Genomic DNA, 16,804 nt, shown 5'->3' on the forward strand with positions numbered 1-16,804 from the left:
TTGACTCCAATTGACCTTCACAATGGTCATGGTCAACAGTGCTGTGGAAAGGCAGATGAAAGGGTTTTCAAAAACTATTCATATCTCAACTTCCATCCATTTATTATTCTGTAGGTTCAACAGCCACAAAATACATGTCTAAAACCACAGAACACAGATTAAAGCAAACTTATAGTCCCTTATATTAAGTAGCAGTTACTGACCTCACCAACGACAGTGAAGCAACTGGAGACAGTGCTGTTTCTGCAAGTGATGTTGTTTGAAGCCACACAGGTGTACTCCCCATGACTGGTAAGGTCAGTGGGCCAGTCTCATACTCTGAGCCAGTCGCCACCTGGACCCATTGAAGAACCAGTGAAGTGGCAGAGAGGCTGAGAGGAGGGCCTGAGCAGTGAAGGTCACGTTGTTCCTGTTTCTCCTAATGCTGCGTCCTGTATATAGGCATCTCGTCCATCTATGAACAAAAGACAATCAGTTAGACACATGACTGTCATAATAGTTCCATGGCAGAAGGTCTAAGGGTCTTCAAATGATTTTTAATATGTCTTAGATTGCGGATTCTAAGACATACCATTTGGGAGCTTCTTACATATTATTAAGGAAGTTTCTAAATGTATCACCTAAGATCAGTAGGGTTTGAAACCCAACTGACACAGTCGTCCCTGTGGAATGAGTTTGACACATTGTAGTTTAAACGCAATCTATTTCATTTTGCCAGAACCCGTCAAAGTCAATCAACATTTGTCAGATGTAATAGAGGTGAGATCCAAACCATCACATTGACTTACTACAAAATTAACATAAAGAAGTTTAAAAAATTCCACCTCAGGCCATGGGTCAAAGTTTGAACTGTAATAACTACTCACAGTTCACGATCAGTCTTTAGTTTGGGCTGGTCATGTTGCTGAGGGGTTGGAAGCAGAACACTGATAGTCTCCGTTGTCAGAAAATGCGGACAGATTGAAGTTCAGTGTATTGTTTGTTCATAGAGAAGTCTGTTCTGTTCAGCATAACAGAGGCCAGCCGTTTCATCCAGTGAATGGAGTAAACCGTTCCAGCGTGTCACAGGTCAGAGAAATCTCTGTTCAGTATTTGCTGGGCTCATTGACTTTCACTATGTCATGGTACAGTGCTGTGGAAGCAGATCAAATGTTTTTTCAGCACTTTTATCTCAACTTCCATTCTATTATCTGTAGTTCAAGAGCACGTATACGTGTCTAAAACAATGAACAAATTAAATACACTTTTATCACTTGATTTTAAGTAGCAGTTACTGACTCACCAACAAGTGAGATCTTTAGAGACAGTGCTTTTCTGCAAGTGAGTTGTTGAACGCCACACAGTGTACCCCATGACTGGCTAAGGTCAGTGGCCAGTCTCATACACTGAGCAGTCGCCACCTGGGAGCCATTGAAGAACCAGCTGATGGCGAGAGGCTGAGAGGAGGCTGAGCAGTTGAAGGTTCACGCTGTGTCCTGTTTCTCCTTAAACGTCCTGTTATTAAAGCATCTCGGTCCATCTATGATACAATAGAAATTCAGTTAACCAGGTGCATCAAATTAATCCATTGGAGTTCCGTAGTGTCTGCTTTTTTATTTTTTCCTTTCAATTAGACCTTAGACAGACCAGGTTTGGATTTCCTCTAATTAGGACCTAATACATCCAAGCAAGTTCAAGAACGAGGAAAAACTCAACCTTCTGTGGATATGAGTATGACAATTTGAGTTAAAATCCAAACGTCTCTGTTCATTGGTCCAGAAGGTCAAAGTTATCAACATATCAGATGATGTAAAGGTGAGATCCAAAACCATCACATTTGACTCCAAACACAATATTTATAAAGGATGTTCAAAACAAAAAAAATTCCACCTCATGCCATGGCTGCAAGTTGAACTTGAATGCCTACTCACTTGACATCAGTTTGTATTCTGGCTGTCATGTGCTGAAGGTAAGCCAAACCACTATAAGTCTCCGTGTCAGAATGCTACGAGTAGAAGGTCAGTGTATTTTGCATAGAGAAGCTCGTCTTTGTCAGCCATACAAGAAGCCAGCCGTTCCTCATCCAGTGAATGAGTAAAACCTTCCAGCTGTGTCGCAGGTCAGAGAGAATCTCTCATTCAGTATTGTTGGACTCCAATGACTTCTCACAATTGGTCATGGTCACAGGTGCTGTGGAAAGCAGATGAAAGGTTTTCATAACTTTAAATCTCAACTCCATCTAATTATACTTAGGTTCAACAGCACAAATACTGTCTAAAAAACCAACAGAACACAAATGTAAAGAAACCTTATAGTCCCTGAATCTAAGTAGCAGTTACTGACTCACCAACGAAAGTGAGCAACTGGCAGACATGCTGTTTCGCAAGTGACGTTGTTGAAGCCACACAGTTACTCCCCATGACTGCTAAAAGGTCAGTGGGCCAGGCTCATATCTGCACCAGTCGCCACCGGACCATTGAAGAACCAGCTAGAATATGGCAGAAGAGCTGAGAGAGCTGAGCAGTTGAAGGTCACGCTGTGTCCTGTTTCTCCTAATGCTGGTTCCGTTATAATTAGGCATCTCCGTCCATCATCATACCAAAGACATCAGTTAGACCAGGTGTGTCAAATTCCTTCCACTGGATCCTATGTCTTCTGAGTTTTGTTTTTTCCTTTGCAATTGAACCTAGACAACCAGTTTGGGAGTTCTTACTATTAAGGACGTTCTAAAATGTATATCAGTTCAAGTTAGGTTTGTGAAAACCCACCTGACAGTCGTCCCTTTGAATGATTTGACACATGTGCTAGTTAAACGCAAACTATTCTTTCATTGGCCAGGAAGTACAAAGTCATCAACATTTGTCAGATCGTATATAGAGGTGAGATCCAAAACCATCACATTGACTTTACTACAATAATTATAAAGGAAGTTTAAAAAGATTCCACCTCAATAGCCATGGGCGTCAAAGTTGAACTGTTGAAAACACTCACAGTTCACAATTCATCTATTTAGTTGGCTGTCATTTGCTAGAGGGGTGGAAGCAGAACACTGATAGTCTCCGTATCAGAAGTCTGGACGAGTTGAAAATCAGTTATGTGTTCATAGAAAGTCTGTTCGTTCGTCAGCATTACAGAGCCAGCCGTTCTTTCGCATCCATGTGAATGAGTAAACCCTTCCAGCGTGTCACACAGTAGAAGAATCTCTGGTTCAGTATTTGCGGCTTCATTACTTTCACGTGTGTCATGTTACAGTCTTGGAAGCAGATCAAAAGTTTTTTCAGCACTTTTATCTTCAACTTCCATTATATTCTGTAGTTCAACAGGCACGTATACTTTCTAAAACCAAATAAACAAAGTAAATACACTTTTAGTCACTTGATTTATAAGTAGCCAAGTTACTGACTCACAACAATGTTGAGTATCTTAGAGACAGTGGTTCTGCAAGGATAGTGTTGAATGCGCCACACAATGTATTCCCCATGACTGGCTTAAGGTCAGTGGCCAGTCTCATACACTGATCAGTCGCCACCTGGGCAGCCATTGAAGAACCAGCTGAAGGCAGAGAGGCTGAGAGAGCTGACAGTTGGAAGGTCACGCTGTGGTCCTGTTCTCCTACAAAGCGTGCGTCCTGTTAGTAAGGCATCTCTGGACCATCTATGATACAATAGACAATCAGTTAGACCAGCGGCATCCAAATAAATTCCAATGATTCCTAGTGTCTCTGTTTTAGTTTTTCCTTTCAATTGAGACCTAGACAGCCAGGTTCGGATTTCCTTACTAATAAGGGACCTTAATACATCAAGCAGTTCAAGGAATCGAAAAACTCAACCTTGGGACAATGAGTATGACCACTTTTGAGTAAATCCAACGTCTGTCATGCCAGAAGTCAAAGGTTATCAACATAGCTCAGATGATTTAAAGGAATATTCCAAACCATCACATTGACGTTGGTTCCACAACAATATTTATAAAGGATTCAAAAAGATTCCACCTCAGCCATGGGTCCAATTAGAACTGGTTAATGCCTACTCACAGTTACGATCAGTTTTATTCTCTGTCACTGTTGCTGAAGATGTTGGAGGCAGAACACTGATAGTCTCCGTTGTCAGAATGCTGACGAGTTGAAGCCAGCTGTATGTTGTGTCATAGAGAAGTCTGTTCTGTTGTCAGCATACAAAAGCCAGCCGTTCCTCATCCAGGGAAATGGAAGTAAACCGTTCCACTGGTCGCAAGCATCAGAGAGCAATCTCTTCATCAGTATTGGTTGGACCCAAATGACTTTCACAATGTCATGGTCACAGGCGTGTGAAAGCAGCATGAAAGTTATTCAATAACTTTATATCTCAACTTCCATCTAATCTATACTTTACGTTCAACAGCACAACATACTGTCTAAAACCAACAAAACACAAATAAAGAAACTTAAGTCCCTTGATAATTAATAGCAGTTTACTGGACTCACACAACGACATGAGCAACTTGGAGACATGCTGTTTCTGCAAGTGGCGTTGTTGAAGGCACACAGGTTACCCCCATGACTGGCTAAGGTCATGGGCCGTCTCCATACTCTGAGCCAGTCGCCACGTGACCCATGGAAGAACCCAGCTGAATGGGCAGAGAGGCTGAGAGAGCTGAGCAGTTGAAAGGTCACCTGTGTCCTGTTTCTCCTAATGCTGTCCTGTTATAATAGGATCTCCGGTCCATCTATGAGCAAAAGACAATCAGTAGACAGGTGTCAAATTCCCTTCCATGGAGTTCCTAGTGCATTCTTGTTTTTGTTTTTTCCTTTTCAATTGAGACCTAGGCAACCAGGTTGGGGAGTTCCTTACTAATAAGACGTTAAAAATGTATATCAAGGTTCAGTTAGGTTTGAAAACCCACTGGCAAGTCGTCCCTTTGTGGAATGAGTTGACACATGTGAGGTTAAACGCAAACATCTTTCATGCCAGTAGCGTCAAAGTCATCAACATTTGTCGATGGTAATAGAGGTGAGATCCAAAACCATCACATTGACTTTACTACAATAATTATAAAGCAAGTTTAAAAAGATTCCACTCAAGCCATGGGTCCAAGTTGAACTTGTTAAATAACTACCACAGTTCACGGATCAGTCTATTAGGTGGGCTGGTCATGTTCTGAGGGGGTGGAAGCAGAACACTGTATCTCCGTTGTCAGAATGCTGACGAGTTGAATGTCCAGTCGTAATTGTTGTTCATAGAGAAGTCTGTTCTGTTGTCAGCCATACAGGAGGCCATCCGTTCTCATCCAGTTGAATGAAGCTAAAACGTTTCCAGCGCGTGTCACAAGTCAGAGAAATCTTAGTTCAGTATTTGCTGGTCATACTTTCACTTGTCATGGTTACAGGGTGCTGTGGAAGCAATCAAATGTTTTTTTCAGCACTTTTATCTCAGACTTCCAATTTTATATTTTGTAGGTTCACAGTAGTATGCTGTCTAAACCAAAATGAAACAAAGTTAAAACACTTTAGTCCACTTGAGTTTAAGTAGCAGTTCTGACTCACAACAATGTTGAGTATCTAGCAGACAGTGCTGCTTCTGCCCAAGTGCATCGTTGTTGAAGGCCACACAGATGTATTCCCAGACTGGCTAAGGTCAGTGGGCCCAGTCTCATTACACTGATCAGTCGCCAACCTGGGAGCCATTGAAGAAAACCAGCCTGAAGTGGCAGAGAGGCTAGAAGGAGCTGAGGCAGTATGAAGGTCACGCTGTGTCCTGTTTTCTCCTTAAAGCTGGTCCTTTATTAAAGGCAATCTCTGTCCATCTATGATACAATAAGACATCAGTAGACCAGGTGCATCAAATTAAATTCCATGGCAGTTGCCTAGTGTCTGCTGGTTTTTAGTTTTCCTTTCAATTGAGGACCTAAGACAACCAGGTTGGGATTTTCCTTACTAATAAGGAACCTTAATAACATCAGCAAGTTCAAGGAGATCGAAAAAACTCAAACCTTCTGTTGGAATGAGTTGACACATTGAGTTAAATCCAACGTCTGTCATTGGCCAGAAGGTCAAAAGGTTATCAACATATGTCAGAGATTTAAGAGGTGAATCCCAAACCAAAAAAAAATTCAAAAAACATAACCCCAAAACCAATTAACAAAAAATACAATTTACCACATTGACTGCCAACACAATATTTATAAAGGAATGTCAAAAAGTTGCCACCTCCAGCCATGGGTCCAGGTTGAACTTGTTAATGCCTACTCACAGTTGACGATCATTTGTATTCTGGGCTGGTTCAGTTGCTGAAATGTTGGCAGGCAGAACAACTGATAGTCTCGTTGTCAGAATGCTGGACGGTTGAAGCCTCAGTGTATTGTTGTTCATAGAGAAGTCTTTTCTGTTGTCAACATACAAAGCCAGCCGTTCCTCATCCAGTGAATGAAGTAAACCGGTTCCAGCGTGTCGCAGGTCAGAGAGAAGTCTCTTCATTCAGTATTGGTTGCAACTCCAATGACTTTCACAAGATGGTCATGGTCACAGGTGCTGTGCGAAAGACAGATGAAAGTTTTCAAAACAACTTTATATCTCAACTTCCATCTAATTATACTGTAGGTTCAACAGCACAAATACTGTCTAAAACCAACAGAACACAAATTAAAGAAACTTATAGTCCCTTGATATTAAGTAGCAGTTACTGACTCACCAACGACAGTGAGCAACTTGGAGACAGTGCTGTTTCTGCAAGTGACGTTGTTGAAGGCCACACAGGTGTACTCCCCATGACTGGCTAAGGTCAGTGGGCCAGTCTCATACTCTGAGCCAGTCGCCACCTGGGACCCATTGAAGAACCAGCTGAAGTGGCAGAGAGGCTGAGAGGAGGCTGAGCAGTTGAAGGTCACGATGTGTCCTGTCATCGCTGTATCCAGACTCATGATAACAGGTCTCTCTGGACCATCTGGGAAACACAATATAATGAAGATATTGAATGAGATTAGCTATTAGAACTGACATTATTGTGCTTGCTTGGTCTGACCCCATTAATACCCATCCATCCCCTTGGCTTTATTACATTGGTGTCAGAAGTGGGATCCAAACTTACCTCAACTCCATTTCTATAAATTCCACATTACCCTCATTAAAGTTCAAATTTAGAATTACATTTTCACATATCAAGTTTGGTTTTGGGCCATAACAACTACTCACAGTTGACGATCAGTCTGTATTCTGGGCTGGTCATGTTGCTCATTAGGTTGAAGGCAGAACACTGATAGTCTCCTTTGTCAGAATGCTGGACGGAGTTGAAGGTCAGTGTATTGTTGTTCATAGAGAAGTCTGTTATGTTGTCAGCATACAGAGGCCAGCCGTTCCTCATCCAGTGAATGGAGTAAATGGTTCCAGTGGTCTCACAGGTCAGAACAAACATGTAGTCTGCTATTGGCTGGGCACCCATGACTTTCACCATGGCCATGGTTACTGGTTCTGTGAAGAAAACATCAGTGTCACAATAATATTGACTACAATCACAATCACAATCACTGTATGTTGGATGGCCTATATCTACATGTACAAGTTAAACAGTTTGGATGTCTCTTCTGTCTTACCAATGATGGTGAGCATCCTGGAGACAGTGCTGTTTTTGACAGTGACGTTGTTGAAAGCCACACAAGTATATTCCCCATGACTGGCTAAGGTCAGTGGGCCAGTCTCAAACTCTGAGCCAGTCGCCACCTGGGAGCCATTGAAAAACCAGCTGAACTGGCTGGGAGGCTGAGAGGAGGCTGAGCAGTTGAAGGTCACGATGTGTCCTGTCATTGCTATATCCGGACTAGATATACCAGGTCTCTCTGGTCCAACTGTTAAACACAAGGCAGTATGGTTAATCTTATGGTTTGACTATTTTGACAAAGATTAGTAAGTAAGCAGCCTTCCACAATCCTTGGCTTGTGTGAGTTGGGTTAGGGTTAGGGTTAGGGTTAGGGTTGGAGAAGGAGCTGATAGGAGCAGGAGCCTTCAGTATCTCCTGTTTCTGTAGCGTGTTGCAGCTTGATTTACAAGTACATCCCCTGGACAGGACGCTAGTCTATCACAGGCCCTTACCCCCCAATCTATCTCCTTAATGCTGCTTGCCAAGTATAGACACATTGGGTCCCATTTTTACAGTCGTTGTTATGACTCGTCCAAGGATCAAGCTCCCAACCTTCATATCTCAGGGCGGAAACTCTAACTACAAGGCCATTGAATTGGTTTTATCAGACAAAGACTACCAGCTCTTGTAATACTCACAGTTCACCACAAGCTTGTATGTCATGCTGGTCAGGTTGCTAACAGCATTAAAGGCCTCACATAGATATTCTCCATTGTCAGAAAACTGGATTGGGTTSATAACCATTGTGTTGTTSYCCGTAGAGAAGAATGTTCTGTTGTTTAGGGAGATGAGCTGGCCGTTCATCAGCCAGTGAATGTAGTCTACAGGTCCAGTCACCTCACACCGCAGAGTGAAGGACTGATCCAGTATCGGTAGATTCCCATCACGGTTCAACGACACCGCTGATATCGGCTCTATGGTAAAAAGAAGAGGAGAACTTCACTCGATTGGTGGTAAAAAATACCATGATATAACATTGTATTCATAACCATCAATAATCAAATATTCACTACCAACTATATGACATTTCGTAACGATGAATGTTGCCTTACCCACAATCTGAGAGGAGGCTGAGCAGTTGAAGCGTCACGCTGTTCCTGTTTCTCCTAAAGCTGGTCCTGTTTATTAAAGGCATCTCCGCTCCATCTAATTAAATAGACAATCAGTTAGACCAGGCGCATCAATTAATTTCCATGGAGTTCCTAGTGTCTGCTGGTTTTAGTTTTCCTTCAATTGAGCACCTAGACAGCCAGGTTTGGATTTCCTTATAATAAGGCGACCTTAATACATCAAGCAAGTCAAGGAGGGATCGAAAAACTCAACCTTCTTGGAATGAGTATGACACATTTGAGTTAAATCCAACGCGTCTGTCATGGCCAGAAGTCAACGTTATCAAACATATGTCAGAGTGATTTAAGAGTGAGAATCCCAAACCATCACATTGACTCCAACACAATATTTATAAAGATGTTCAAAAAAAGATTCCACCTCAGGCCATGGGGTCAAAGTTGAACTTGTTAATGCCTACTCACAGTTGACGATCAGTTTGTATTCTGCTGTCATGTTGTTGAGCGGTTGGAAGCAGAAACACTGATAGTCTCCGTTGTCAGGAATGCTGGACGGAGTGAAGTCAGTGTATTGTTGTTCAAGAGAAGTCTGTTCTGTTGTCGCACACAGAAGCCAGCCGTTCCTCATCCAATGAATGAGTAAAACCGTTTCCAGCTGTTGTCGCAGGTCAGAGAGAATCTCTCCATTCAGTATTGGTTGGACTCAATGACCTTCACAATGGTCATTGGTCACAGGTGCTGTGAAAGCAGATGAAAGTGTTTTCATAACTCTTTAATATCTCAACTTCCATTTTATATTCTGTAGGTCAAAACAGCACAATAATACTGTCTAAAACCAACAGAACACCAAATAAAGAAACTTATGAGTCCCTTGATATTAAAGTAGCAGTTTTACTGACTCACCAACGACAGTGAGCAACTTGAGACAGCTGCTGTTCTGCAATGATGTTGTTGAAGCCACCAAGGTTACTCCCATGACTGGCTAAGGTCAGTGGGCCAGTCTCATACTACTAGCCAGTCTCCACCTGGGACCCATTGAAGAAACCACTGAAAGGCAGAGAGGCTGAGAGGAGGCTTGAGAGCGAAGGTCACGCTTGTCCTGTTTCTTCCTAATGCTGGCTCCTGTTTATAATAGCGCATCTCCGGTCCATCTATGATACAAAAAGACAATCAGTTAGACCTGTTTCAAATCCTTCCAGGAGCTTCCTAGTGTCTTTCTGCGTTTTTGTTTTTTCCTTTCAATTGAGACCTAGACAACCAGGTTTGGTAGTTCCTTACTAATAAGGGACGTTAAAATGTATATTCAATTAAGTTAGGTTGAAAAACCCCACTGACATCGTCCCTTTGTGGAATGAGTTTGACACAGTGGAGTTAAACGCAATATCTTTCATTGGCCAGAAAGGTCAAAGGTCAGCAACATTTGCAGATGGTAATAGAGGTGAAGCATCCAAAACCATCACATTGACTTTTAACTACATAACTATAAAGGAATTTAAAAAGATTCCACTCAGGCCAGGGTCAAATTGGAACTTGTTAATAACTACTCACAGTTCACGATCAGTCTATAGTTTGGGCTGGTCATGTTGCTGAGGGGGTTGGAAGCAGAACACTGTAGGCTCCGTTGTCAAATGCTGACGAAGTTGAATGTCAGGTATTGTTGTTCATAGAGAAGTCTGTTCTGTTGTCAGCATACAGAGCCAGCGTTCTTCATCCAGTGAATGGAGTAAACCGTTCCAGCGGTGTCACAGGTCAGAAGAATCTCTGGTTCAGTATTTGCTGGGCTTCATTGACTTTCACGTTGTCATGTTACAGGTGCTGTGGAAGCAGATCAAATGTTTTTTCAGCACTTTTATCTCAACTTCCATTTATTATTCTGTAGTTTCAACAGCACGTAACTGTGTCTAAAACCAAATGAAACAAAGTAAATACACCTTTTAGTCACTGATTTAAGTAGCAGTTACTGACTCACCAACAATTGAGTATCTTAGAGACAGTGCTGTTTCTAGCAAGTGATGTTGTTGAAGCCACACAGATGTATTCCCCATGACTGGCTAGGTCAGTGGCCAGTCTCATACACTGAGCAGTCGCACCTGGAGCCATTGAAGAACAGCTGAAGTGGCAGAGAGGCTGAGAGGAGGCTGAGCAGTTGAAGGTCACGCTGTGTCCTGTTTCTCCTAAAGCTGGTCCTGTTATTAAAGGCATCTCCGGCTCATCTATGATACAATAGACAATCAGTTAGACCAGGTGCATCAAATTAATTCCATGGAGTTCCTAGTGTCTGCTGGTTTTTAGTTTTCCTTTCAATTGAACCTGACAACCAGGTTTGGGGATTTCCTTACTAATAAGGACCTTAATACATCAAGCAAGTTCAAGGGAGGATCGAAAAACTCAACCTTCTGTGGAATGAGTATGACACATTTGAGTTAAATCCAACGTCTGTCATTGTCCAGAAGTCAAAGGTTATCAACATATGTCAGATGATTTAAGAGGTGAGATCAAACCATCACATTGACTCCAACACAATATTTATAAAGGATGTTCAAAAGATTCCACCTCAGGCCATGGGGTTCAAGTTGAACTTGTTAATGCCTACTCACAGTTGACGATCAGTTTGTATCTGGCTGGTCATGTTGCTGAGAGGGGTTGAAGCAGAACACTGATAGTCTCCGTTGTCAGAATGCTGGACGGAGTTGAAGCTCAGTGTATTGTTGTTCATAGAGAAGTCTGTTTCTGTTGTCAGCATACAGAAGCCAGCCGTTCCTCATCCAATGAATGGAGTAAACCGTTCCAGCTGTGTCGCAGGTCAGAGAGAATCTCTCATTCAGTATTGGTTGGACTCCAATGACTTTCACAATGGTCATGGTCACAATGCTGTGGAAAGCAGATGAAAGGGTTTTTTCATAACTTTATATCTCAACTTCATCTAATTATACTGTAGGTTCAACAGCACAAATACTGTCTTAAAACCAACAGAACACAAATTAAAGAAACTTATAGTCCCTTGATATTAAGTAGCAGTTACTGACTCACCAACGACAGTGAGCAACTTGGAGACAGTGCTGTTTCTGCAATGACGTTGTTGAAGCCACACAGGTGTACTCCCCATGACTGGCTAAGGTCAGGGCAGTCTCATACTCTAGCAGCAGTCGCCACCTGGGAGCCATGAAGAACCAGCTGAAGTGGCAGAGAGGCTGAAGGAGGCTGAGCAGTTGAAGTCACCTGTGTCCTGTTTCTCCTAATGCTGGTCCTTTATAATAGGCATCTCCGGTCCATCTATGATACAAAAGACAATCAGTTAGACCAGGTGTGTCAAATTCCTTCCATGGAGTTCCTAGTGTCTTCTGGTTTTGTTTTTTCCTTTCAATTGAGACCTAAACAGGTTTGGGGAGTTCCTTACTAATAAGGGACTTAAAATGTATATTCAAGTTCAAGTAGGTTGAAAAACCACTGACAGTCGTCCCTTTGTGGAATGAGTTTGACACATTGAGTTAAACGCAATATCTTTCATTGGCCAGAAGTCAAAAGTCATCAACATTTGTCAGATGTAATAGAGGTGAGATCCAAACCATCACATGACTTTACTACAATAATTATAAAGGAAGTTTAAAAGATTCCACCTCAGGCCATGGGTCAAAGTTGAACTTGTTAATAACTACTCACAGTTCACGATCAGTCTATAGTTTGGGCTGCATGTTGCTGAGGGGTTGAAGCAGAACACTATAGTCTCCGTTATCAGAATGCTGGACGGAGTTGAAGTCAGTGTATTGTTTTTCATAGAGAAGTCTGTTCTGTTGTCAGCATACAGAGCCAGCCGTTCTTCATCCAGTGAATGAGTAAACCGTTCCAGCGGTGTCACAGGTCAGAGAGAATCTCTGGTTCAGTTTGCTGGGCTTCATTGACTTTCACCGTTGGTCATGGTTACAGTGCTGTGAAGCAGATCAAATGTTTTTTCAGCACTTTTATCTCAACTTCCATTTTATTATTCTGTAGGTTCAACAGCACGTATACTGTGTCTAAAACAAATGAAACAAAGTAAATACACTTTTAGTCACTTGATTAAGTAGCAGTTACTGACTCACCAACAATGTGAGTATCTAGAACAGTGCTGTTTCTGCAAGTGATGTTGTTGAAGCCACACAGATGTATTCCCATGACTGGCTAAGGTCAGTGGCCAGCTCATACACTGAGTCAGTCGCCACCTGGGAGCCATTGAAGAACCAGCTAAGTGGCAGAAGGCTGAGAGGAGCTGAGCAGTTGAAGGACACGCTGTGTCCTGTGTTCTCCTAAAGCTGTCTGTATTAAAGCATCTCTGGTCCATCTATGATACAATAGACAATCAGTTAGACCAGTGCATCAAATTATCCATGGATTCCTAGTGTCTGCTGTTTTAGTTTTTTCCTTTCAATTGAACCTAGACAGCAGGTTTGGGATTTCCTTACTAATAAGGGACCTTTAATACATCAAGCAAGTTCAAGGGAGGATCGAAAAACTCAACCTTCTGTGGAATGAGTATGACACATTTGAGTTAAATCCAACGTCTGTCATTGCCAGAAGTCAAAGGTTATCAACATATGTCAGATATTTAAGAGTGAGATCCAAACCATCACATTGACTCCAAAACAATATTTATAAAGGATGTTCAAAAAAATTCCACCTCAGGCCATGGGGTCCAAGTTGAACTTTTAATGCCTACTCACAGTTGACGATCAGTTGTATTCTGGGCTTCATGTTGCTGAAGATGTTGGAGCAGAAACACTGATAGTCTCCGTTGTCAGAATGCTGGACGGAGTTGAAGCTCATGTATTGTTGTTCATAGAGAAGTCTGTTCTGTTGCAGCATACAGAAGCCAGCCGTTCCTCATCCAGTGAATGAGTAAACCGTTCCAACTGTGTCGCAGGTCAGAGAGAATCTTCTCATTCAGTATTGGTTGACTCATGACTTCACAATGGTCATGGTCACAGTGCTGTGGAAAGCAGATGAAAGGTTTTTCATAACTTTATATCTCAACTTCCATCTATTTACTGTAGTTCAACAGCACAAATACTGTCTAAAAACCAACAGAACACAAATTAAAGAAACTTATAGTCCTTGATATTAAGTAGCTTACTGACTCACCAACGACAGTGAGCAACTTGGAGACAGTGCTGTTTCTGCAATGACGTTGTTGAAGCCACACAGGTTACTCCCATGACTGCTAAGTCAGTGGGCCAGTCTCATACTCTGAGCAGTCGCCATCTGGGACCCATTGAAGAACCAGCTGAAGTGGCAGAGAGCTGAGGGAGGCTGAGCAGTTGAGATCACGCTGTTCCTGTTTCTCCTAATGCTGGTCCTGTTATAATAGCATCTCCGGTCCATCTATGATACAAAAGACAATCAGTTAGACCAGGTGTGTCAAATTCCTTCCATGGATTCCTAGTGTCTCTGGTTTTTGTTTTCCTTCAATTGAACCTAGACAACCAGGTTTGGGAGTTCCTTACTAATAAGGGACGTTAAAATGTATATCAAGTTCAAGTTAGGTTTGAAAAAAAACCACTGACAGTCGTTCCTTTTGGAATGAGTTTGACAACATGTGAGTTAAACGCAACATCTTTCATTGGCCAGAAGGTCAAAGTCATCAACATTTTCAGATGGTAATAAGGTGAGATCCAAACCATCACATGACTTTACTCAAAATTATAAAGGAAGTTAAAAAGATTCCACCTCAAGCCATGGGTCAAAGTTGAACTTGTTAATAACTACTCACAGTTCACGATCAGTCTATAGTTGCTGGTCATGTTGCTGAGGGTTGGAAGCAGAACACTGATAGTCTCCTTGTCAGAATGCTGGACGGAGTTGAATGTCAGTGTATTGTTGTTCATAGAGAAAGTCTGTTCTGTTTCAGCATACAGAGGCCAGCCGTTCTTCATCCAAATGGAGTAAACCGTCCAGCGGTGTCACAGGTCAGAAGAAATCTCTGTTCAGTATTTGCTGGGCTTCATTGACTTTCACGTTGTCATGTTACAGGTGCTGTGGAGCAGATCAAATGTTTTTTCACACTTTATCTCAACTTCCATTTTATTATTCTGTAGTTCAACAGTACGTATACTGTGTCTAAACCAAATGAACAAAGTAAATACACTTTTAGTCACTTATTTTAAGTACAGTTACTGACTCACCACATGTGAGTATCTTAGAGACAGTGCTGTTTCTGCAAGTGATGTTGTTGAAGGCCACACAGATGTATTCCCATGACTGGCTAAGTCAGTGGCCAGTCTCATACACTGAGTCAGTCGCACTGGAAGCCATTGAAGAAACCAGCTGAATGCAGAGAGGCTGAAGAGGCTGAGCAGTTGAAACTGTGTCCTGTTCTCCTAAAGCTGCCTGTTATTAAAGGCATCTCTGGTCCATCTATGATACAATAGACAATCAGTTAGACCAGTGGCATCAAATTAATTCCATGGATTCCTATGTCTGCTGGTTTTAGTTTTTCCTTCAATTGAGACTAGACAACAGGTTTGGGATTTCTTACTAATAAGGACCTAATACATCAAGCAAGTTCAAGGAGGATCGAAAAACTCAACTTCTGTGGAATGAGTATGACACATTTGAGTTAAATCCAACGTCTGTCATTGCCAGAAGTCAAAGGTTATCAACATATGTCAGATGATTTAAGAGGTGAGATCCAAACCATCACATTGACTCCAACACAATATTTATAAAGGATGTTCAAAAAGATTCCACCTCAGCCATGGGTCAAGTGAACTTGTTAATGCCTACTCACAGTTGACGATCAGTTTGTATTCTGGCTGGTCATGTTGCTGAAGATGTGGAGGCAGAACACTGATAGTCTCCCTTGTCAGAATGCTGGAGCGAGTTGAAGTCAGTGTATTGTTTCATAGAGAAGTCTGTTCTGTTGTCAGCATACAGAAGCCAGCGTTCCTCATCCATGAATGGATAAACCGTTCCACTGTGTCGCAGGTCAGAGAGAATCTCTCATTCAGTATTGTTGGACTCCAATGACTTTCACAATGGTCATGGTCCACAGGTGCTGTGGAAAGCAGATGAAAGGTTTTCAAAAACTTTATATCTCAACTTCCATCTAATTATACTGTAGGTTCAACAGCACAAATACTGTCTAAAACCAACAGAACAACAATTAAAGAAACTTATAGTCCTTGATATTAAGTACAGTTACTGACTCCCAAACGACAGTGAGCAACTTGAGACAGTGCTGTTTCTGCAAGTGACGTTGTGAAGGCACACAGGTGTACTCCCATGACTGGCTAAGGTCAGTGGCCAGTCTCATACTCTGAGCATCGCCACTGGACCCATTGAAGAACCAGCTGAAGTGCAGAGAGCTGAAGGAGGCTGAGCAGTTAAGGTCACGATGTGTCTGTCATCGCTGTATCCAGACTCATGATAACAGTCTCTCTGGACCATCTGGGAAACACAATATAATGAAGATATTGAATGAGATTAGCTATTAGAACTGACATTATTGTGCTTGCTTGGTCTGACCCCATTAATACCCATCCATCCCCTGGCTTATTACATTGGTTCAGAAGTGGATCCAAACTTACCTCAACTCCATTTCATAAATTCCACATTTACCCTCATTAAAGTTCAAATTTAGAATTACATTTTCACATATCAAGTTTGGTTTTGGGCCATAACAACTACTCACAGTTGACGATCAGTCTGTATTTGGGCTGTCATGTTGCTCATTAGTTGAAGCAGAACACTGATAGTCTCCTTTGTCAGAATGCGGACGGAGTTGAAGGTCAGTGTATTGTTGTCATAGAGAAGTCTGTTATGTTGTCAGCATACAGAGCCAGCCGTTCCTCATCCAGTGAATGGAGTAAATGGTTCCATGGTCTCACAGGTCAGAGTAAACATTAGTCTGCTACTGGCTGCACCCATGACTTCACCATGGCATTTACTGGTTCTGTGAAAAAACATCAGTGTCACAATAATATTGACTAAAATCACAATCACTGTATGTATGTTGAAAGGCCTATATCTACATGTACAAGTTAAACAGTTTGATGTCTCTTCTGTCTTACCAATGATGGTGAGCATCCTGGAGACAGTGCTGTTTTGACAGTGACGTTGTTGAAAGCCACACAAGTATTATTCCCCATGACTGGCTAAGCATGGCCAGTCTCAAACTCT

At 42.0% G+C, this 16,804-nt stretch overlaps 2 protein-coding genes and 1 long non-coding RNA gene across 5 annotated transcripts in view; 1 reads left to right on the forward strand and 2 right to left on the reverse strand.

Moving 5' to 3' along the window:
* LOC112080471 (cell adhesion molecule CEACAM5-like) overlaps window positions 1–974 on the reverse strand; it is a 12,440-nt gene extending 11,466 nt beyond the window's left edge. Inside the window, exon 1 of the mRNA XM_070442600.1 lies at window positions 867–974. The gene's annotated coding sequence lies outside the window, so the exon portion shown is untranslated. The remainder of the gene's footprint in view (window positions 1–866) is intronic.
* Window positions 1–16,804, forward strand: part of LOC139027432 (uncharacterized) — an 84,619-nt gene that overhangs the window by 11,905 nt on the left and 55,910 nt on the right. The gene's annotated exons all lie outside the window — the stretch shown is intronic.
* Window positions 2,099–16,804, reverse strand: part of LOC112080467 (cell adhesion molecule CEACAM5-like) — a 92,153-nt gene continuing 77,447 nt past the window's right edge. The window contains exons 7-9 of one of the 3 annotated variants that reach the window (XM_070442594.1): window positions 7,145–7,420; window positions 6,645–6,896; window positions 2,099–2,169 (exon numbers count right to left, since the gene is read on the reverse strand). In XM_070442594.1, the coding sequence (XP_070298695.1) occupies window positions 2,114–2,169; window positions 6,645–6,896; window positions 7,145–7,420 (584 nt within the window). In that variant the 3' untranslated portion in view covers window positions 2,099–2,113. Of the gene's footprint in view, window positions 2,170–6,445; window positions 6,485–6,644; window positions 6,897–7,144; window positions 7,421–9,623; window positions 9,664–16,804 lie in introns of those variants that run through there. The other 2 variants (XM_070442595.1, XM_070442596.1) reach the window with 2 other exon arrangements.

Source organism: Salvelinus sp. IW2-2015, unplaced genomic scaffold (genome assembly GCF_002910315.2).
Source record: "Salvelinus sp. IW2-2015 unplaced genomic scaffold, ASM291031v2 Un_scaffold16327, whole genome shotgun sequence".
NCBI classification, from domain to species: Eukaryota; Metazoa; Chordata; class Actinopteri; order Salmoniformes; family Salmonidae; genus Salvelinus; species Salvelinus sp. IW2-2015.